The sequence below is a fragment of the Ictalurus punctatus genome, chromosome 25 (genome assembly GCF_001660625.3).
Source record: "Ictalurus punctatus breed USDA103 chromosome 25, Coco_2.0, whole genome shotgun sequence".
Taxonomy (NCBI): Eukaryota; Metazoa; Chordata; class Actinopteri; order Siluriformes; family Ictaluridae; genus Ictalurus; species Ictalurus punctatus.
In genome coordinates, this window is record NC_030440.2 from 3,339,970 (window position 1) to 3,364,132 (window position 24,163).

General features: G+C 38.2%; 2 protein-coding genes across 3 annotated transcripts; both read left to right on the top strand.

The window, feature by feature from the left end:
* Positions 1-2,538: 2,538 nt before the first annotated feature.
* rhag (Rh associated glycoprotein) lies at positions 2,539-17,305 on the top strand. The gene is made up of 10 exons (XM_017456098.3): positions 2,539-2,817; positions 7,468-7,651; positions 9,482-9,632; positions 10,228-10,375; positions 11,407-11,573; positions 12,252-12,389; positions 12,748-12,869; positions 14,418-14,491; positions 15,283-15,356; positions 15,831-17,305. The coding sequence occupies exons 1-10, from the start codon at positions 2,637-2,639 to the stop codon at positions 15,900-15,902; spliced, it is 1,311 nt and encodes a 436-aa protein (XP_017311587.1). The 5' UTR covers positions 2,539-2,636; the 3' UTR covers positions 15,903-17,305.
* Positions 17,306-19,252: 1,947 nt separating this feature from the next.
* Positions 19,253-23,860, top strand: si:ch211-22i13.2 (uncharacterized protein LOC553945 homolog). 2 transcript variants are annotated; one of them, XM_053675594.1, is made up of 7 exons: positions 19,253-19,533; positions 20,599-20,674; positions 21,737-21,892; positions 22,363-22,424; positions 22,628-22,714; positions 22,795-22,887; positions 23,060-23,860. In XM_053675594.1, exons 1-7 carry the CDS (start codon positions 19,531-19,533, stop codon positions 23,108-23,110), a joined length of 528 nt encoding a protein of 175 aa, XP_053531569.1. In that variant the 5' UTR covers positions 19,253-19,530; the 3' UTR covers positions 23,111-23,860. The 2 variants fall into 2 exon arrangements, with proteins under 2 accessions (XP_053531569.1, XP_017312106.1); XM_017456617.3 differs by having other exon boundaries at positions 19,266-19,533; positions 22,625-22,714.
* Positions 23,861-24,163: the final 303 nt, after the last annotated feature.

Sequence of the window (24,163 nt, forward strand, 5' to 3'; positions counted from 1 at the left end):
GACATGCCAATCAGCCTACCATGCATGTCTTTGGATTGGGGGAGGAAACCGGAGTACGGCAGGAATCGAACCCCCGACCCTGGAGGTGTGAGGCGAACGTGCTAACCATTAAGCCCCTGCTTGTATTGTATTAAATTATAAATAATATTAGTGATTATCTATGTCAAGTGACATGAGAACAGCTTAAAATTATTTTTATTTTTATGCTGTTATTGTTTTAACATGTAATAACTTCTTAAATTCCTTCTTTTTTAAGTGCTGGCATTTATTCAGCAATGTGGGGAAAAAAAAAGTTGAATTGTGCAGAGGTTAATGAAAAAAGTTTTATGAAAAAGAGAAGCTGGTGAAACTCACGATTCAGGGTTATGACATTTTAAATATTTTCTCTCACGAGGTCCTTTGAAATTTCTTACGGCTGAAGAGCAGAAAATATGAACAGAATTCTGTTTTCCCAAGCAAATAAACTAAATTGTGTGTGAGCACTTGTTTAGTGTATTATAGTTCAGACATGGGAAGGTTAACGCTCATGTTTCCACAGCATTAGTTCTAGCTGTGAACGTTGTGTGAGCAACATTTACTAGCTAGATTCATGTGAAGCACGTTAAGTCTGCATGAGCTACTTAGTCTCATGGCTCCAAATGCATATCTTTTAGATAGAAATCAAGGCTGAGTTCCAAATCACACAACGTACACTTAGAAGTATACCCAAATGCTAATTACACCAATAGCATCATGCCATTCTATCTAAACTTAAATACCAGCTTCCCACGAAATTAGTGAACATGTGCATTACCTGTTTAGTAAGAAAAACATTACAAATCTCACTCTCACACTCTCTCCCTCCATTAAATAAACTTTTATTAATAGAACTACATCTGCCTGTCTGTTTTGATATAATTGTTCGTGTTTGTTGATCAAAATTGTAGGTTTAATAAAGCGTTGACAAGTTTTGAGCCCTGTTTGTGAAATCCAAAGCATTCCGGAGAGGTCACACGCTCTCAATTTGACATTTTCCCATGGCTGTGCCCCTTCAACACTCTTAATTTCCCAATGGACTAGCAGCAATTTAACAGAGATGGGACACAGGGCATGAGGAACGTCTAAATTAAAGTAAATGTATATACACACAGTATAGTACACTGATGTAATGTATGTACATACATTGATATTGAGGTTCATGTTATGTACTAGTGTAATGGGTATTGCTCTGACAGACATCTACAGCTTCACACGCTACACAAAATATGGCACGTGTACTTTAACAAATGTGTGCCAGAGGCAATTGAATATACATGCTGAGTTTGTGTATACAAGTGTTTCCAATTAACATGCTCAGAACGTGTTGCAGGTTCATCAAACATTTTGGGAAATCTATAAACATTGTCCATACATGCAGGCAGATGTTAAAGTCAGGAAACACCAGAAGTATGACTGGGGGGGGGGGACAATGCAAGACATTAACTTGCCATCGGGAGCAACTTCGGGTTCAGTGTCTCGCCCAAGGACACTTCGGTATGTGGGGTCATGTGGGCCAGGAATCTAACCGCCAACCCTACGATTAGTGGACGACCCGCTCCACCACCTGATCCACAGCTTCCCCATAGAACCCCATAGAAAAGCATAGACCCATGAGAACCAGGGAGCTAGCACTAGGATCTACGAGAGATATGAATGAGAAACTGGGAAATTCTCGAACTATAACTGAGAATTGAAGAGCTATCACTTAAAAGACCTTTAAACTTTTGGACTTTAAGCTATTAAACCACTGTATATCAGATGGTATTTGGGTCGTGGATCATCCTACGCACAGCAGTGGCATTGATACGGTAGCATGTGTTGCTGGAATGAGTGTAAACACAAACCTCATCGCTGGGTCCAGGTTCGAGCTAACAGCAGACTTATTATCAAACACTGACACTGATGAAAGAGGAAACACGATTGACACACACCGTGCATGAAAAAGATGAGCTATCTGTAGTCCTACAAGGTTCAATAACAAGGAGTGTGTGTCTAATAAAGTGGCCAGTGAAAACTGCTGCTATGCCTGATACACTTGTAGCACCTCAACATACAGTACCACTGTCAGTGTTAGCTTTTACCCAGATGCCTGTTTCCTCCTCTATGTGCAGCAAGTGTGTCACGGAATTATTTTCATGTAGTCTTTGAAACCAGAGAATCAACTTCAACTCTAATGACTATATTTATATATTTTGCATATGGTTTCAAATACATAATCTAATCCTATGACTTTTTGTCTTGTCAGTAGCTTGAAAATCATTTTGTAGTAATGTTTCACACTAAGAAAATATAAACTAATGTATAATTTTGGTCCAAACTGAATACAAAATTAACCCTTGACTGTCATTTCTGCAGCAGCAACATTCTCTAAAATCTGCTCATGTGTTTTCCTGTGCAGCAAAGGACACTCCTTGTTTTGTTTTGTTTTGGGGTTGTTGTTTTTTTAAAGCAGACTTCAGTAGGAGGTGTGACCATTGGCCTGTAATTTCCAGCGTCTATCATTGGTCGTCCTCAAACGTGCAGCCGATTTAAACTCAGGCATCACTCTGAGGCCCCTCTCAGAGCACACACACTAAAGACAGTGAGGAAGTCTGAAGCAGGACAGATAGGCTTGAACCATGCCGGCGTATTCAACCAACATGAGGCTGAAGTTTCCAATTGTGGCCTTGTTGCTGGAGACCGTCATCATCATCCTGTACGCCGTGTTTGTCGTATATGATGATGGACATGACCATCATTCAGATCATCATAGCAGTGGAAATAAATCTGAAGTGGAAAACCCAGTGAAACTCTACCCTAGTAAGTACCAATGAATACTTCATACAGCATCTGAAAGATCATTACAGTCAACTATAGATCATTACATTACAACTAAAGATAGATAAATTAACAGATTGTTAGATAGCTTATGCGTTGATGCTGCATGGGGAATTGCATTGTTCCAGCATGAAATATATATATATATATATATATATATATATATATATATATATATATATATATATATATATATATATATATATATATATAATAAATACAAAAGTCAATATATGACGTTGACTTTCTGTAATATTCCTGAAAATAGTAATGTAACACGCAGTAAATATGGCAATAGTCAAAAGACAGATGATGTCTTGCATTACGAATACACATTTTATTGCCTTTATGGTTTATATAATTGCTTGTAAGTTAAAGTCAAGATAATGTCAAGTTCATTAAAACTCAAATAGTGAACAGAATGTAAAACAGATTATTATGCTATGTGTTACTGGAACCACTTTATTGCTGATGACGGCGGTTATTATTAAGTTATTTAATTTTATTTATAAAAAAAAAAAACAGGGAGTGATTGGGTTTGTAGAATTAATATCAACCAACTTCAACCAACACTAATGGTTTAATTGCCTTTTGTTAGAAAAATGCTACATTTTTATAACCTTCTTGATTGTGTGTGTGTGAGAGAGAGAGCGAGAGAGAGAGAGAGAGAGAGAGAGAGAGAGAGAGATGAAGCAAAAGAAAATACGACAAAGAGACAAAAAATGGAGTGAAACACAGAGTGCATTATTCATAATTCATAAAACACCCCTGTTTATTCACATGTCTGTATATACACTACTCTGTAATGTGGTCTCAAATGATAGCCTGGATGCATTTAAATAATAACGTTATTGAAACTCAAATAATAAATGGATTAAAGTATAGTAAAGCTGAGTTGAGAATTAAGATTGCATTAAGATTTCGTGCTCTTTTAAAACTGCAGCTTCCTGATGATTGTTTTATATATATATATATATATATATATATATATATATATATATATATATATATATATATATATATATATATATATATATATATATATTAGCTATGCATTCTGCCTGTGGGATGTAGCACACAAACTGAAGGTATTCAAAGAGTAATAGTGTGCAGTCATTGAGGGTCATGTGCAGGCCAGTGGTTAAGAGCAGCTGGAGAGATGATGAGGAATTGGACACGATCACTGTGGAACACATGCAAACCTCAAGCATACACGCAAGAAACAGGAGAAGCTGCATTCCCTCCCTGTGAAGGGGGATCAAGAGGGAGACAGCAAGTTAGCCAGGGCGAGTGAGAGAGAGAGAGAGAGAGAGAGAGAGAGAGAGAGAGAGAGAGAGAGAGAGAGAGAGAGAGAGAGAGAGAGATCCCTTAGCCAATTTGACTTAAACTGTCCCATTAAAAAAAAATCCATCATTTGTCTACTGTCACCAAAAATAAACATATTTTGAGGTTTATGTTATGACTGCCATCTTTTTCACATCATTTAAGCATATAGATTAAAACATATAGGAATAGAGGGAAATAGACAGACAGAAAGTATTAGAGAAAAAGACAGCATCAGAATGAAAGACAGACAAATATTATTCTACCATATTATTAATATTGTTAATGTTATTAGTAATTTAGCACTAACTATTATTGTATTGTTGTTGTTAGTCAGGATTATTTTTGATTTATTATTTAACTATATGTGGTAGATTTAATGTATAGCAAACTGTTGTGTTTTCTGTCCAGCTATAAATTGAGCCGTTTTTCAGTTTCTTTATCTCCACTATACAGTGACAGCTTTAAGGGCGTGAAGGGTGTGAGTGAGCGAGATTATCTTCCACATCACATCTGAGCTCCAAACTTTCCGTCGGTGAAGTGAACTCATCATTATATAGTCTCACACTGGTCAAATATAAGCTTATAGATTTAATGAGACTTATAAAACTTCTAGAATATAACCATGTCTAATAGAAATTTAAAACATGATGTCACAATATAGTGAAGTGTCTACGGAAATACCGTGCATGTCGATTATTGCGGTAAAGCAGAAAACCAGCGATGCACTCATTCATTAATAACTTTCTCATCAGTCATTAACTTCAAGTGAAGAAAATTCGCTTGCTTCTTTCATTTCCTTCAGAACTGAAAGACATCAGCAGGGGAAGGTGGGGTTGGGGGAGAAATAGGAAAAGGAGCCAGATGTTTTAGCAGTCTGGGAAAATCTCACTGATCAATCTCTTTGGGCTGAGGTCAAATGTAGCATGATTACGGTTTCAAAGAAATAAAAACAAACCAAGGAATGCGGCTTTGAAAAAATCGCACACCCATGCAAGGATAAGCCTTGTCATCGAGCGTCAAATTAGTGTTGATAGAAAGTAATTGAGGTGCTCTGCAGATCCAGCAGCGCAAAGGAGAAATCTTTTTTTTCCTATTTCGCAACAAGTAAAGCCTTTGAGGGTTTTATCAAGAGTTGTATTATGCATGATGGACAAAACATAAAAGCTACACAAGCTTTGAATTATACTGAAACAATCAGAGTCCCACGCTAGGCCTTAATTGCCAATTTTTTTCCACACTCAGTGACCCTAATGTAATCCATGCTGGAGTGCATACTGGAGTATCTGTTACTGGATAGATGAAAAATACTGACACATACCCATTCAGAAGCATCATGCATATAAACCTGACCTAATCTGGGCTAGCTTAAATTAGAGTTTGAAATTTAATTATTAAAAACATATTCAAAACCACTAAGCTTATTATTAAAGCTTATTAAAAACCACTAAGGTGGATAGCTTCAAGAGGTTCGATTCCATGGAGATAAACGCATCTGGCAAATGCTGCAAATGTAAATGTAAGCGTACACAGTTGCCAGTCCATCACAGGGCCCTACACATTCATACTTTCATGGAGGTGGGAAGAAACTGTAGAACCCAGAGGAAACAAGGGGAGAACACCAAAAAATGTTGTTTACATGAACTTGAGCTCAGGACTGAAATGAAGACACTGAAGCTGTGAAGCAGCAGCACTATAATGGAATCATTATTATGTTGTATTTATTATTATTATTATTGTTATTATTGTTGTTGTTGTTGTTGTTGTTGTTGTTATTTGCTAGCAATAGCCACTCAGAAGCCCCTATGAAGTACATCAACATCAGACCAAAGAGATCGCCCAAGAGGACCAGGGCCATCAAGTCATCAAATTACGTTCAGTACTAGTATGAGTAATGGTCCAGTCGTTGTGCACCAGACTGACCGGTTAATGGCATTCAGGATGGCACCATCCTAAAGAGAGCTCTTCTTTCGTAACTTGTGTTTATGATAAGATTTCTGGCATTTGTTTTGAAACCGTCTTTTTTTTTTTCCTGTTTAGTCTGTACCTCTATCTCAGCATAAACATCCCTGAGCAGTTAGTATGAAAATGTCATGTATCACAAGGGGCAGCCTTAGCAAGACCACAGTACTACACGATCACAGTTTTACATGTTGGCTTTCTGAGGGAGATTATCTTTCATTCATTCGTCTTCAGTAACCACTTTATCCTGGTCAGGGTTGCAATGGATCCAGAGTTTATCCCAGTAACACTGAGCACAAGGCAGGATTACTCCTTGCATGCTTAACACACAATGCCCAAGCTTACATAGTCAATGACAAGAATATAAGCGAAACAAACTTTTGTGGACAGCCAATCGTCAATGCCCAAATGATCCATTAATATCTGTTAGCACAGCAAAGTAAGCCGTGACATTATCTTTACTTTCCTGCAAAACAGTTAATTGACCGCCATTGTGAAAATGCTCAGTAATTCATTTAACCATTACAAGTGTACAAGTTTCCACTCGGCCACTGCATTCTGATTTCTGACCTTAAAACGTGAGGAAACTGCTTGAACTGTTTGAGCCTGGATAGATTTACCAGATGCGCTACCCAAAGCACAGCCTCTGATCACATGCAGAGTTTAATGGCTTCCTCCAGTAAAAAGCAAGTGGAAGGGTTGGAAGGTTTTCAGCGGAAGCAGGCCGAAAATTTTTATATGTCCCGGCAACACCACACCTCCGACACCTCCAGATTTCATTGTTTGCTGTCAGTTTCTGGGGAGTTGACCTGATAGCCTGTTATCCAAACATGAATTGTGGCCACAGGAACTTGGAGATGACTACGATTAACAAACTTTTAAAAAATAATAATAATAATAATATTACACTGATAATATGATACTTTGCAATAATCTTGCATCATAGGTCTACCATAAGTCTATGTCACTTTAATTCTCAAAAGCTTAACTGATAATTAAATAATTAACTATGGGGTCAAGTTATACTATTCATGGTCACAATGTTGGTATCTAGTGGCCACAACATAATAATTTGGCTATGAGATACTTAATTTGTTTAGTTTATACCTATTTAAAAGAAAAAAGAAAAAAAAAGAAAAAAAAACATTACCTCGGATGCTATGTAGGGTGTAGTACTAAAGCGGAGAGGAGAATTCCGTTTTAATTTCTTTTCCACAGGCCCCATTCATACATAAACTGATTAAGCAGCTTCTTTCTCTAATGAGTCTAAATGAGCTTATTTTGACCAAGACCAGACTGAGCACTTTGGCAACTCTTTAACCTGCTTTCTATTTTCTACATTTTAAGTGTTTCAGGATGTGCATGTGATGATCTTCATCGGTTTTGGTTTCCTTATGACCTTCCTGAAGCGGTACGGCTTCAGCAGTGTGGGCATCAACCTGTTGCTTGCCGCCTTTGGCCTTCAGTGGGGTTTACTGTTGCAGAATATCTGGCACCTGCACGATGGAAAAATTAGAGTTTCAATCTTAAGGTAAATTCATCTCTATCTATCTACAGCAGGGGTGTCAAACAAAAAATGCTGTCTAAAATGGAAAAGTTGTGGGGGGGGGTTTCCCTCTTTGTCTTTAATGGAACATTTTCACATTGATATCATCCATCCATTTTCCATACTGCTTATCCTAGAGGGAACTGAGGGCACAAGGTGGGGAACACCCTGGATGGGGTGCCAAGCCATCACAGGGTACAATCGTACACACTTTCACACATTATGGACAAATTTGGAAATGCCAATCAACCTACAGTGCATGTCTTTGGACTGAGGGAGGAAACTGGAGTATCCAGAAGAAACCTCCGAAGCATGGGGAAAGCACGCACACTGAGGTGCGAGGCAAACGCACTAACCACTAATCCACCGTGCCCCCCATGTTAATATCACTTTGAATGAAGTTTAGTGTTGGAAGCATTACATTTTTGGGTTGTCTGTGCATCTGTATATCCAATATTCTCGTTATCTCAAGAATGAGTGGTTGAATATTTGTAAGATTAGTGCGGAATTATCGCTGTAACCAGCAAACGAACCAATTAGGTTTTGGCATTGATCCAAACGAGGTCATGGGTCACAGCAAGGTCGAACTTCCGAGATAGATTTTCTCAAATAGCTTCCTTACTGTTTGAAGTATATTTTAAGTGTATTTCAAGCATACATATTAGTAACAAGTTCTACTTGTTTTAATTAGGCCTACTGGTCAACTGTTAAAAATGAATAACCCCATGTATAGGCTGCATCTGTTTTCCAAATATAGAAAATATTAGGTATGAAATAGATTTAAGAAGAACTCATAAGGGCTTGTACTGTAAGAGCATGCATGTCCTTAATCTACCATCACAAACATATCTGTAGGTCTCTATAGGGTGATACATTTCATGATTTATAGTCAATCACTGAATGTGCCATTCTAAAGGCCAGCACACTGTGACAGCATTTTGAGACCACTGTTTAAAAAATTACAGATACGAAAATACAAGTCATAATATTTCAAGAAAAAGTCAAAACATATCAATAAAAAAAAACTCATAATATCTGATATTATGAGGAGAAAAGTTCCAATATTTTAAGAATAAATACTTTGACAAAATGGTACACATCAAAGCATTTTTAGTATTAGTTTTGCAATCTTTAATATTGGTTTTACAAATGAAGAGACACTTAATCTACTGGGGCATCAGCACCACAAAAATCCAGGAAGTAATTGCATTCCACAACTAGATATAGCATCCAGGAAGTAAGTGTTCTTCAGTGCTTCTGAGGCTGTAGTGAAACCAGTGGATCTGGTTTCTAGATAGATAGATATGTAGGTAGATAGATAGATAGATAGATAGATAGATAGATAGATAGATAGATAGATAGATAGATAGATAGATAGGTAGGTAGACAGATAGATATGTAGGTAGGTAGGTAGGTAGGTAGGTAGGTAGATAGATAGATATGTAGGTAGGTAGGTAGATAGATAGATAGATAGATAGATAGATAGATAGATAGATAGATATGTAGGTAGGTAGGTCGGTAGGTAGGTAGATAGATAGATAGATAGATAGATAGATAGATAGATAGATAGATAGATAGATAGATAGATAGATAGGTAGGTAGACAGATAGATATGTAGGTAGGTAGGTAGGTAGGTAGGTAGATAGATAGATATGTAGGTAGGTAGGTAGGTAGATAGATAGATAGATAGATAGATAGATAGATAGATAATTACTGTTGCATACTATGGTATATCGTATAACTAATCTGACTGATCGTCTACATTAAACCGAATGAAATGTTCCCCTACTGTCCTGTTGTCCTCTTTCCTTCCAGCATGATTAATGCAGATTTCAGCACAGCGACAGTGCTCATCTCGTTCGGTGCAGTTTTGGGGAAGACAAGCCCAGTGCAGCTGCTCATCATGACCCTGCTGGAAATCACCACGTTCTGCATTAATGAACACATCGTTGTGGAGTTACTGGAGGTACGAATGACTAATTATTTATCCAAACTTTTAGTCAAGTTTTATTATCATATTATCCGTTCACTTTTATGTGACATGTGATGACGACTCCAGCATCCCTACACAACACTTGAGACTGTACACATCTACAAGCAGAAATGAAGGGGTATGCAGGAAGTGATATGGAAGAATTTCTCCCAGATATGATGCAAGACTTTTCCATAGTGGGCTATGAAATTATACATCAAGCGTTTCTTTTTAGAAAATAGCCATAATTATCTGACAATCTTAAACTTGAAATAAGGACCTGTATTTAGAAATAAGCTTAACGGCCTTAAAATATTTTATATCTATAGTTCACAATAAGAAATATCAGGTCAGTTTGCCTAAATCCAAGATGTTTGCACTTGCTAAGATTTACATGTACAAAATTTGACAATATGCATTAATTTCATTTCATTGTATTCATTTTATTTCATTAGTTTTTTTTTTCTAAATAACCGAGGAAGACACCATTTACAGTGCTGCTGAGGTAAAAGAAAAGAAAAGGAAATAAAGGGGGGGGCATAATACAATGACTACTTAGAGTAACTTAGAAATGTTTGTTTATGTCCAGGCATCTGATGTTGGTGCTTCCATGACCATCCATGCGTTTGGAGCTTACTTCGGTCTTGCTGTTGCTCGTATGCTTTATCGCCCAGGACTCCGCGATGGCCACACCAATGAGGGATCCGTTTATCACTCTGATATGTTTGCAATGATTGGTACATCTACATCATACGCTTACACAACCACAATTAGTGTTCCATGGCCACTGGATGACTATACTGACATTCCAGCATCTGTTTTATGTTCATCTACATTTATGTTGCTATAAATATGTGTATTATTTAAATGTAGAAATCTACATATAAAAAAGATAGGCCAATGTATATTACTTATTTCCATGCATATTACTATGCATACATATGAATTTATAAGAAAATGCAATACTGTATAATTTGCAGAGTCATGTGTATATAGCAGAGCTACGTACAGACAGGTGATACAAATTAAAGGTTTAAAAAAAAATCAAGTGTCTTGGCCAAAACGTCTGCCAAAACAGCTTCACTGCACCATGGCATTGCTTCTCTAAGTCTCAGGAGCTGTACTAAAGAAATGAACACCATTCTCCAAAAGATATTCCCTCAGTTGGTGTTTTTATGATGGTACTGGTGAGTGTTGTATAATATGTCGCTCCCATAGACTCCCATAGGATTGAGATCTGGTCATAGCCGGGCCATAGCTCATGATTTACTTTATTTTCATCCTCATCAAACCATTCAGTTAGGCATCGTGCCCCGTAGATATGGGTGGGGTCATCCTGGAAGAGACCACTCCCATCAGAATATAAATGATCCATTACGTATATATCATTCATATACACACTGTACATATCTGTATATTCATCATTTACATGATAGATAGATAGATAGATAGATAGATAGATAGATAGATAGATAGATAGATAGATAGATAGATAGAATGTATAGTCATCATCTATATGATGGAAGTTGTGTAATGTAAATGCAAATGTGTATTAATCCCCATCATGTATACGCCCAATGAACACGGAAGATTATGTAGAGTATTTGTACTGTATATGCATATTTTGCACAGCATAGTGTTTTCCCTTACATGACTAAATTAGATTTTTGTGATCATTGCATAATGTTATCATTCATTTATTCTTTCATTTATCAATAAATATAACCGTTTAATTGGTGTGAATGTGCTGTATTTTTCCTGTCTATAGGTACTGTGTATCTGTGGATGTTCTGGCCAAGTTTTAACTCTGCTATTGCCGACCCTGGAGCTCCACAGCTCACTGCTATCATTAATACTTACTTCTCTCTGGCTGCCTGTGCGCTCGCTGCCTACGCTACTTCCAGCCTAGTAGAGCACAAAGGCAAACTGGACATGGTGAGACAAACCAAAAATCATTTTTGCTTATTAGTTTTAGTAAATGAAAACCTAAACCAAAACTATTCAATAAAATTCTGTTGACCAAGATGGAATAAAACTTCCATTCACCTGAATTGAATTCTTAATTGCCAAACAACATTTTTCTCTGTATTGTCAGGAAGCCTGAATCATATACAGTATGCATTATAATCGACCTACCTTCTAAGTTTCACAATTCGATATTTAGCTTCGATGATGTTTAGACAGAGACAGTGCTGTTCTTAGCCTTCTGCGGTCTCTAAGCAGCTCAACAACAGCGGATGGAAAACTGAAGGCACGACAAGAAAAATACTACATACATGTCACACATTTGTGAGTTACAATCTGGAAAACTACACACACAAAAAGATGCTGGCTGTAGTGTAATCGTACCAACTACAGAATTTGTTGGGGCTGCCTGTGGGATTCAAGGTTCGTAAAGAATATGTGCGCATAATTTTAAAGAAGAAAATGGCAGCGACATGATGGCAGCGTCTTCTGCAAATGTATTTTGTGCAAAGCTTATAATTATACTGTATATGATTAGAATCATCTCAGTGAAATGTAATGTTAGTACAAGGAATGATAAGATGGAATAACAGCACCCTTCCAATAGAAAATCTGAAGGTTAAACCTGCCAGTTTTCTTTCACAACAGGTTCACATCCAGAATGCGACTCTGGCCGGTGGAGTTGCCGTGGGAACGTGTGCTGATATGAGCATTGCACCATTTGGAGCCATGTTGATCGGCGTCTTTGCAGGAATCATCTCTACTCTTGGCTTTAAATTCCTCACTGTAAGCACACCGAAATACACATAAACACCTGTAACACATTTTAAAGTCGGGCAAGGAGGAGGCAGGAACTGGCTGAACGTAAACATACATTTTAATAATAAACCAAACTCAAACATAAAATTAAACACACAAACGGAACCCAAAATGCACGACTGTTTGTTTGTTTCTCTCTCTCTCTCTATCTCTCTCTCTCTCTCACACACACACACACACACACACCAAATCAGTGCCAGATGTGCATCCTCACAACCTGGCTTCTCCCACCTCCTAGTCACAGCACCCATACACAATTCACCCTGTCTAAACAACAGCTTAATATTCAACCTTGTAACCGTATATTTATTGTTATTTTCTTTAGCCCATCCTTGCATCACACTTGGGAATTCAGGATACGTGTGGCGTGCATAACCTTCATGGCATGCCTGGGATTTTGGGTGGTCTGGCTGGCATTGTAGCAGCATCGCTGGAGAAAAAACCAAAGTAAGACTGGCAAAGAAACACACTCAGTGTTTAAGACACATTCCAACAGGAAATTGAACAGTTCTATGAAGAACAGGTCCAGAAATGAGCATTGCTGGAGGTAGCACATAGCCAATGTGACCGCTACTGAATTATTACCAGTTCATCATTTTGACTTTTTCTCTCAGAAAAAAGCAAAGCACAACCCACCCTCTCGCTGTGTCTACGCCCATGTGAAATGAACTGCTACCGAGTCAAATACCACCTTCACATTTCCCAATGTTCTTTCCCATTCAAATGAAAGAATTTTTTCACCAGGCTAATTTTATTCACTTGTGGTCAGAACAGTTATAGTTATAGTTATAGTTATAGATTTGCACTTGAAATCAATTGTCCTGTTTCTTGTGTTGGAAAGTGAAATTAAAGATGGCCGAGAAAAACAGACTGAAAAGCATCAACAGAAACAGGAAGAGGATCATCGTTCGATATAGACCGAATAAAACTATACACACTACATGCCGTGATCAAGGGAGGTGGAAACGGACACACATTCTGGGACCAAAATTAGTTTGGAAATCCCACTGCACCAGTGGGATTTTCAATTCCAAATGTCACTCTGGCCATGCCAGTACACCATAATCATTTATGACCACAACACAGAACACAAACGGCTTGCACCGAACTAAAATGTCAATGCATCAACGATAATAAGACATGTAAGGCATTTCAGGTGGTTAAACTTCCCCTGCTGCCAAGACAATGGATTACTTTAAGTTCCATTTTTGAAAACTTATCAATTTGAGTTTAATATCCAAAACTTGACATTTCAGTTGGAGTTAAAGAGAAGAAATAAGTTCACTTAACTTAATGGAGCTGTCATGTTTTACAGTGAAGCATTAACACGCAACTACTCTTGCACCAGCATGAAACTAGAATCTCAGGACTCCAGCTTTAAAAAAAAAAAAAAAAAAAAAAAGATAACACTGCTCTAGGGCAACCCCAACAGGACAAACACTCAAATTAACCTCACTAGTAGAGGTGGCAGAAGTCAAATGAATCAAGAGAGAGAATGATTGACCGGAACAGGAAACAAACACCAAAGATGGAAATTTGTAAACCAACAGATTACAGATGATTGTGCCGTGCGATGGATTGGCGGCCTATCCAGGGTGTACCCCGCCTTGTGCCCGATGCTTCCTGGGATAGGCTCCAGGTTCCCCGTGACCCTGAAGGAAGGATAAGCGGTATAGAAGATGGATGGATGGATGGATGGAAAATTTCAGATTGGCATACAGAATTTGCCAAAAGAGTCTGGATCATAGTGGTGGTTGTTAGGAAAAGGTCTATGGTTGTGGACCATATAAAAAAGCATTTATCTTTAATAGGTTTAATTAATGTAATTCATAGATATTGCTGCAGTTGATCAACAACATCATTCCAGTCAAAAGAGTACCAACCATATAGTTTTAATACTGAGAGTATTTTTCTTGATACTGCAGGAATTGTGTTTGTATATTAGCATTGCTATTAGCATCATTATGTATGTATCTCTTCATTTCGTATCTTTAGAATTACTCCTGGTTATCAGGCTGCTGCTTTAGCTTCATCTCTTGGTTTCGCCCTCGTCGGAGGAGCCATCACAGGTGCGTCCACACCGACTTTTACAGTTTTATCTGTCTTCATAACCAACATTAAAATATATAAATAACTCAAGTAGCGATGGAAACATAGAACATGTCTGTAATTTAGTGTTCACACATTTTCCACTGTCATTAACACGGTGGGAATCAGAGGACATGAACTTACACGGAACACTTAGAAGAGCCAAAATTATAACGTATCTAACTCCAAATCTAACTGATCAGAGAGAACGTCTACAGTTCGATGTCTACAGTCTACATCTAGTTTTGCACTGTGGCTACAAGGCTAACGTAGTTAACATAACAGAGGAGCTTATACACTCCAGTTTAGCATTGTGCTAACTGCATTTCTAAATCATCACTGCTTCGGTTCAGACTTGTTTACGTAAGTGGTTTGTGATACACTCTTCTCTATAAACTGTGCACTGCGACAATGCAGAACTACTGTCGTAATCATATTCGAATCTGAAGTCTTTGGGGTGATAATATAGTTCCAATTTGATATTTATATGTCATTTCTTCAAGAAAAACTTATAATGTCATTTTATGAGACAGTTTAAGTATATGTGGTATTAGTGTGCCAAAGAATGTGCAAGGTCAAACGTGTTATAATTTTACGCTGTGCAGTTTAGATTAAACTAAACTGGAGGTGATAAGTTTCCTCTAGTGTGGTATTACTTCCATATATATATATATATATATATATATATATATATATAGTTGTGTGGAATCTTGTGTACCTGAGTAGAGCGTTGTATTGTTAAACATTCACTTGATTTTACCTGGTGCTACAGGTCTTATACTGAAGCTGCCATTTTGGGGACAGCCACCTGATCAGAACTGCTTTGATGACTCTCTTTACTGGGAGGTGAGAACATTAAATACTGACAGCTCCTTATCAATATGAATAATAAAGGTGATGGAAGTCAGTCTGTACAGGATTACGAGTTTTTCTGTGTGCCAAAAATGCTTGATTTTGTTGTGGTTTTTTTATTTTTTTATTTTTTCAAAGCTGTGATGCAACTTGCAGAGGTACAGCACCTCACACCCCGTGTTCCCAGGATCCACTGCAACCCTGACCCTGAAATGAATGAATGAATGGAAAGAAATCAGTTTTAAAACAGAAAATCAAGAGATCCCTTTTAGTCAGGATTTTTCTATATTAATGATCAATGATCGTCACGAAGACACGATAGATTGTGGATTTTAAAACGAATGTTACATCTGTATCGCTAGCCATCTAAGCAGTAAGAACAGAATACCTCTAAGATGAAAACACTGCAGGATTTGTGTATACTATTATTAATTATTATTATTAATTTGATGTTGTTTTTATCTGCAGGTACCTGAGGAAGAGGAGGCCGGTGAAAGTCTTACTCACACTGATCACTCTAAAAACAAAGCAGAGGTTTAAAACTCTGACATTGTGCTCTTCAGACATAAATCCGAAATCCACAACTAACTCAGGCAACTTGAACAATATTAGTTATTTGAAGCAGCTCAAACAAACTCTTATCTCCAAAGCAACTTACTACCTAGTCTACGTGTGCAAGGAGATTTTAGAATATTTCCCCATATTACCGGAAGTCATGTGACTGGGAAACCCATTTAAACATGGATGCTCCACAACAGACTGTCTCCAATCGGTAAAAACACTGACACCAATTGGCGCTTGGTTACGTCAACTCTGGTGAACTTTCCAATTAAACAACTGAGCGTTGTTTTCATGATTGTCATGGATTGGTGCTTGTTGTCCATCAGCAACTGGCAAGAGGTGCGTTTTTGACGGATACCAACATGTCCCTCCGACATGTCTCCTAATCAGAACTCAATCACAGAACTGAGCTGTTGACAACTGACAATTTTGTTCATGCACCGTAGATCTTTTGAGATCCTGTGATTTCAGCTGGTCACTAGCACAGAACCCTAATAAATAAGCAACCAATGCTCCGTATTTAACACGTACACATATCTATCCCTGCATTCTTTCACTATACACTTAATAAACACACATCATCCCCACATGGAACTGCATTTACAAACTAAATATGATTATGCGGCGAAAATTTGGTTTAAATAAAGGATCCTTATTAATAGGACATGTTCGTGATTACAGATTTAGATTTTTTTTTTTTTTAAACTTTAGATACTTAATCCTTTCTTTACGCATATTGTGATATTAAGACCTAAGTGCCTTTCTAAAACTCTGATCGGTCTATGTAAAAACATGTCTATATGCATGCTTTACTATTAGCTTTATTTGATTTCGTTACTCTTTATTCCTGTCCATGTTTGACACAGTCAGGAGCTTTTTCTGCTCTTGTTCATGTCGGGTTCAGATCTTTTGAGTTCACGACCTTCGAAATCTGTTTTCATTTCATCGGCTATTAAACACTTACAGAGTTTGTTCACGTGATATGATGTGTCTCAAACGATCCTTTATGCACCTGAATTCAAGCGTAGCACAGTGTGTTCTTACTAAAGGAAAGCAGTAGGAATGATCAAACAAAAAGCACACGTGCATATCTGTTGAAATGAAATATCATGACATCACAACAATTTGAATAATGATGATTTGAAACAGTTGTCGCTAGTGAACTCAGATGTTTGGTCCTGATTAAACATCACATATAGGTGACTGGCTTATATGATTAAACACTTTGTGCGTGTGCATATGTGCATGTGTGTGTGAGTGTGAATAGAATTTACTCAGCATAGTTAGGATGTAGGTAGCTTGGCAGAAACACAAGATATTAGGCTATAAGGATAAAAATGTAACAATTATTTCATTAATAAATGTTTTTTTTTTTTATACAACGTCTCTGTATTACTCCGAGTCTGATTTTGTATTCAGTGTTAAATAAAAAAAAAATAATAAAGTACAATGCGAAGTGATGTGATAGGGAAATAATCGATGAGGTGCTGGTGTGATGTGGTTCGATGAGAAGCGGATTTCCTTATAACAGCACGTCGCAGAGTGTTTATAATGAACGTGACTCGGCGAGAATGTGTGTGAGGATCCACGTGCGAGAGGATTCCTAACAAGTCCACGATCCAGAAACACAACCTGAAACAAGCCAAAGTCGATACACGATAATCGACATGATTAAAGCCATGATGAAAGGGCGACTCAAGAGCAGTTAAAAGGCAAAGCACGGGTCGAACATGATAAGGCTAAGGATAATACAAAAGGCTCAGAACTTGCACTGTTGGCAAGGCTTTCGGAACGAACGTAAACATGTGGTTGAAAGCTGGCGGACGGTGATAAAGCGTGTGATAAATAAGAAAGAGTTGCTAAAATGGATGTATCAGCTGAACATGCATTTAAGAGAGAGCTGCATGGATGTGTTAGTTTGCTCTCAGTGTCTCCATGGAAAACAGTCGATTTAGACATCAGGAATGTTCGGGTTACAGCAGATCCCCACCAGCACCAGAACAGTCCAAATTACTTGCTATAACGACAGTGGAACCTACAAGGTCAAGGTAAACACCATGGAAGGTGCTAGCCCATCACATGGCTCCACACAGCAGAACTTCCCACTGTATGGCCATGTACAGCCATGTTACTGAATCTGTGGCCGGTATCTTCCCCTTTAAGTAGCTTTTTACATCACTAATAAGTGATCATCTGCCTGTTCATTTTTAAAATCACCCAAAACTTGTTTCAATCTCTTTTTAAAAAAAAAAAAAAAAAAAAAACACTGCACAATAAATTGCTGTAGACTACTGAAAAAAGTCACATAAGCACCCTTTTTGTTGTTGCTTGTTTTTTCCAACATACAGATATCCAGATATAATGAATATACATATTAAAGTGGATACAAACCAACCCCATCCCTCTGGTTTGGCCTTCATTTGCATATTAGAATATGTTATTTTATGATAAAACAACACCTGTTTATTATGCAACGCAGATTTTCAGCCTCCCTTTTTAACACTCTGACCAGCCTGTGCTCTCAATTTAATTTCCCTATTAATTTCTTCAACTTTAGATCGCTCTTTGCCAGCTTTGCCAAGTGATTGGTCTTTCTATTGGGTTCAAATGTTCATCGTACACCTTTCGTCATGTATAGTACTGCCTCAGACCGTCAACTGAGTACTACAGAAGGGATCCCAAGCTGTAGACGTACACAAGAGATCTAAAGGCTGCACGCATTATAGAGAGTTTTCACAATGACAAAATACACTTTACGTTATTTAATAAACATGGCTTTGCATTTTGCAGTCTCCACACAGTAGAACCAGTGCAGTTACACCATCCATCCATTTTCTGTACCGCTTATCCTACAGGGTCGCACGGAACCTGGAGGCCTATCCCAGGGAATATCAGGCACAAGGCATGAGGCACCCTGGACAGGGTGCCAATCCATCACAGGGCACAATCACATATACATTCATACAATCAGCCTACAATGCATCAGCCTATTGGCATGTCCAAAGTGTCAGTATAGTATGAATGGGTGTGTGAATGTGTGGCCTGCGATGGACTGGCACCCTGTCCAGGGTGTACCCCGCCTTGTGCCCGATGCTCCCTGGGATAGGCTCCAGGTTCCCCGTGACCCTGAAAAGGAGTAAGAAGATGGATTCAAATCCAGTTAAATCCAGGTTAGGCTATTGTTGCAGTACCGTAGAGGGACGGACGGGGGCAGTAATACAACACATGTTACTTAGTGAGCAGTTAGTAGAAGAAGTACAAAACAACGTAACTTTACTAGGCTCATAAAATGGCCTCCTATTAGACATGAAGTCCACTAGGCACTCCGTAAAGTGGCATTGTTTCAGATTCAACGTAGTGCGCAAATGTAGGGAGCGGGGAGCGATTCCGAATTTAACCGCAAAGAATGATGGGAAACGGGTTGACAATAATGGCTTCGCTCTGGCTGTTATCTTATTGAAAGTTTGAGTAAAACCTCTTGTCTAAGAAATAATATGAATTAAACAGTAGGATATTTAGATAATGAAGTAGGCGTCGTCTGAACAGTGGGAGCGTTTCTGTCACGATTTACACCGCTTCATCCAGACTGGCCTTTTCCTTTTTCACTATGGTAAGGTGTAAATATGATTAGCATTAGCCTCGTGCTAACTGGACCAAACAGTCTAATCTAATGTAGTCGCTCCTCTGATGGGATTATTTAGAAACGACGCGTTCAATGTTCATGTTCTCCTCATTGTAAACGCACCCTTAGTGATAGTGTCACGGGGGAAAGGCAATTGAAGTGGACAGTGAACTTTTCAGTTTCTCATGGCGTTTTGTTTTCCTCTTCTTTTACGCCGTTTATTCACTGACCCGCTGTCTCATGCCACGTCTTTATTGAGCTGTGTTTACCGCTTTCCCAGCTTCAGCTCTCCACATCCACAGTGTTTTATTTTGGACAATTGGGCGTTGATTTTGTTGATAAAATGGAATCTGATGTGCTAAAGATTTATCCTGTGAGTCTTCGTAAAACATTAGCGCCAGTGTTTTGTCTCCTTTATTGCTGTAACATCATCTGAGAGATTAAAAAAAAAAACTACTTTTGCTAGACAGGTTTATGATCGGAAAACGGCTCCAGCATTAAAATAGCTGTATGCTGAAGCGTGAATTGCGCATGCGCAGAACCCCTGGTTGGTTTGACGACACTGGCGCGCGCGTGTGTTGTGAACTAAGATGGAGGAAAAAGTTTGCTAGCTAAAGTGACGTGAACATGGGTCAGTATTTTGGTAGCTTGTCACTCAAACTGGCAGATTACTTAATTAAACTGCAGTTAAATCTAATCCTGAGCCAAAACGTGATTTAAATATTAATTTCTTCACATTTTTATTCACACTATTTGGTGTCACCCACATGAGGATGGGTTGCCTTTTTGAGTCAGGTTCCTCTCAAGGTTCTTCCTCATGTTGTCTCAGGGGGTTTTTCCTTGCCATTTTGCTCATTAGGGATCAAAATGTGCATCCATATTTCTGTTAAGCTGTTATGTGTCAATGTTGTTAAAAGTGCTATAATTATAGAATGGAATTGGACTGAATTGAATTGATTGGATTACGTACTGACTCTTTTGACTCTTTTATAAGTCAGTATAGCCCTCCAGTGTCTTGTCAGTTGAGTAAATGTAAGCGTTTATGTTTAACAGTCTGCAAACGTGGATTTCAAGGAGAGAAGGAGGTCAAGCACAGACACGAATGAGAGGAGACGACCGGTAATCAGAGGTTAGTGTTAATGAATCCGAGACACCCTGCACATTAATAGTGATTTTCTTGCTTTTTGGCACCATTTTTTAATAGGAACATCATTGTTGTATAAATAATATTAAACAAGATAAACAGGGAAAGGAATAAGACCTAGAGAACTTTGATTGGACTGGAAACTAGCGATACGTCAAGGAAAAAACAAACTGGACTCCTGTAGCCAGTTACAGCTGGATGGTTCACCAGTGTATGTCCTAAATCTGTCCTAAACCATAAGCAGAGAATAGTCGGTTAACACTGTGTAGAATTTCAGTTGCACCTTGATACTCATGTAGATCTTGTCTGGAACAGCACCCCCCTACCTAAACACTCTTCTTGAGGTTTATGTTCCCTCATGCAACCTTCGATCAGGTAACGACCGATGCTTAGTAGTGCCTACTCGGCGAGGCACGAGGTCCTTTTCCAGAACCTTCAAGCTGTCTGTCCCTCAATGGTGGAATGAACTTCCAACGTCAATCCGAACGGCAGAATCTGTCATTATCTTCAAAAAATGTCTGAAGACCTACCTCTTCTGTGAACATTTATATATTTAAAAAAAAAAAAAAACATTCTGCACTTACTCTGGCTCTTACACCTCGACCTGCTAGTCTAGAACTCAATTATAAATCTTGTATGGTAGCACTACTGGGCGGTTGTGGCTCAGGTGGTAGAGTGGGTTGTCCACTAATCGTAGGGTCGGCGGTTCGATTCCCGGCCCACATGACTCCACATGCCGAAGTGTCCTTGGGCGAGACACTGAACTCCAAGTTGCTCCCGATGGTGAGTTAGCGCCTTGCATGACCAAATATAGAAATCAGAAAGAGACGCAGTAGAAGTCATAAACAGGATGTTCATATTGACCGAGAGCAGCAGGGACAGTAACACAAGACAAAGCAGCCAATTTCATGTCATTAAGAGGTCACAACAGCCATCAGCATGTGTTACAGTTTCACAAGGTTCACAAAACCAAACAGTAGCTCTGAGACAAGTTTATTGACTGAGGAGAGTTTGTCTGGTTTCTGTGTTTGATTGATTGATTGACAGTAAAAGAGGAAAAGGAGGAAAAGAAGCAAAAACGCAGCCGAAGCAGATCCTCATCAGTCAGCTCATCTTCCTCCTCTTCGTCGTCGTCGTCTTCATCTCGCTCCTCTTCTAGCAGTGGCTCGTCCTCACACAGCAGGAGCAGCTCCAGTAGCAGTGGTGAGTTCATATGGGACTGGGTAAACTTTGTTCTTAACTGCAGAATGCAGTTAAGCAGCTGATTTGCAGAGGGTTTATCATTTTGGTGTATAATTGGACCATTTGCACGATTTTATTATTCGTGAAACCCAAAATCGCCAGATTTTACAGGTAGACCGCAGGCCTCTGTGTCTCAGTCCCAGTGGGGGAGGAATTTATTAGCATCATGATCTTGAAACAGCTCTAAATTAAATCATGTACTGAAATGTTGGCATCTTTACATTTCTGTTTTGTGCACGAATCATTATCATCATGGATGAGATGTATTCCTGCGAACTGTTAGTCATAAATGTTACAAATCTAAAGAAATATATATTATACCAAATCACTTTGTGTATTTGTGAAGCTACTGATATAAAGTCCTCATTCTCCTCAATGTAGATTTGTTGGAGAGGGGGAAGTTGACATGTCCCTTTATTCTTTCTCATCAGATTCTTGCCAAAAGAAAAGGAAAGTTTCAAAGAAAAGGAAAAAGGAAAAGCCTGGCAAAAAGGTATGTTTTTATAACCAGACATAGTTGTATTCTGATGTCAAATATTCGCCTGTGTGACTGCAACCCAATCACTTGGAGGGTCATTCACTGATTTCCTAATCCCTCTCTCTCTCACACACACACACACACACACACACACTACAGTAATGACATTTTTAGTGTTCTTCCTCCATAGATAAATCAGTTGCATTTTTTAATAGAAGCAGAAAAAAGACAAAGCACGCAAGCGAAAGAAGGACAAGAAAATTAAAGGAGAGGAAGACGCCTCTGGTCCTGTTCAGATTTCAAAGGTAGTGGTTTTTATAACTCATAATCTACACTGGAGTTCCACAATACATTCCTGTCATGCTGATGTGTGTCTGTGTTGCAGTACCTGAAGGAGAAGAAGCGGAGTGGCAAGTACAGCATGATCTCAGGGAAGAAGATCAAAATGAAGTTGAAGAAATCAAAGAAGGACAAGCAAGTGAGTCATCGACGTAGTAATGTAGTATTTTTCTAGTATTATTAAACACTGCTGTTGTACTGTGTGATGATGTGAGCCTTTTTTACAACACAACTTTTACTAGTGTTGTGTATGCTCTGTAAATGTGAATTTTCTTTTATTTATTTATTTTTTCATCCTTTTTTTTCCCCAGAGAGACAAGAACCGTGCTGAGCTGTTGGAGTTTCTGAACTCGACTTGCTAATTCAGACTTTATGCTTCAACTTTTCCCATAATTATTATTATTATTATTTTTATTTTTTTAATTAATTTGTCTTGGCCAATCAGCTCTCAGGGAAATGCCTGTAATTTCCTGTAATGGACAGCACTGTGGGTTCTCATACAGCTCACCACAATTGGATAAACATCTTATTTTGTTATCTTTCTATACAGTGTTGTTTTGTTAACACCCGATGCTACTCGCATGTTATTCCTGTTATAAAGCATCACTCTCGTATGTTTGCTAATTTTGGACTTTTTAATACAGTTAAGGGTGATATTCTCTACTTTTAATCTACTTGTATTTTAGGTCACGATTATTGTGACAAGATCACACAGGTTTTTAAATTGAGGAAAAACTCAGTGACTTTTTTTTTTTTTTCTTTTCAGTAGCCCAAATTTCAGAATTACAGCAAACACCATTTTCACCCAAAAATGACTTATGAGACATTAAAAGTGGACATGTAGAAAATATCAGTAGACACGATCATGATTGTATATTTACTAAAATATGATAAAACGTAGAGCGTTCACAAAATGTGTGTTATTTGTCGTGTTAAAATTAAGTGGGTAAGAACTGAGAACATGCAGACATCTGTAAAGATTGTTAGATAAATAAAAACAAATCGGTCCAAATGTGCTGCGGAGTTTATTTAAAGAACAATTTTACTTGTGTAAAAATGCAACAACAAAAAAGAGAGAATAAATAGGTATCTATCTTCTGGTGTTTTTCAGAGTCAGTAGAAAGGTCTCTTTAGTGACATTACAGACATTGCAGTTTATCGCTCTGAACACATCTGCAGTCCTCATGCCTCCCTACAGCAGGTCTATGGCATGTTCATGCAGGTGAGCAGGAACCCTAGACATCTTTATTCTGGTGTTTTTCAGAGTCAGCAGAAAGGTCTCTATAGTGTCCCAAGTTATTGTAACTTTGACATTAATCGCCTAGCGCTTGTAAACTGTTCGTGTCTTAAGGACAGTTCCACACTTAAACCCTTTAGGATAAAGATCTTTAAAGCTTATTTGAATTTTACAAAAT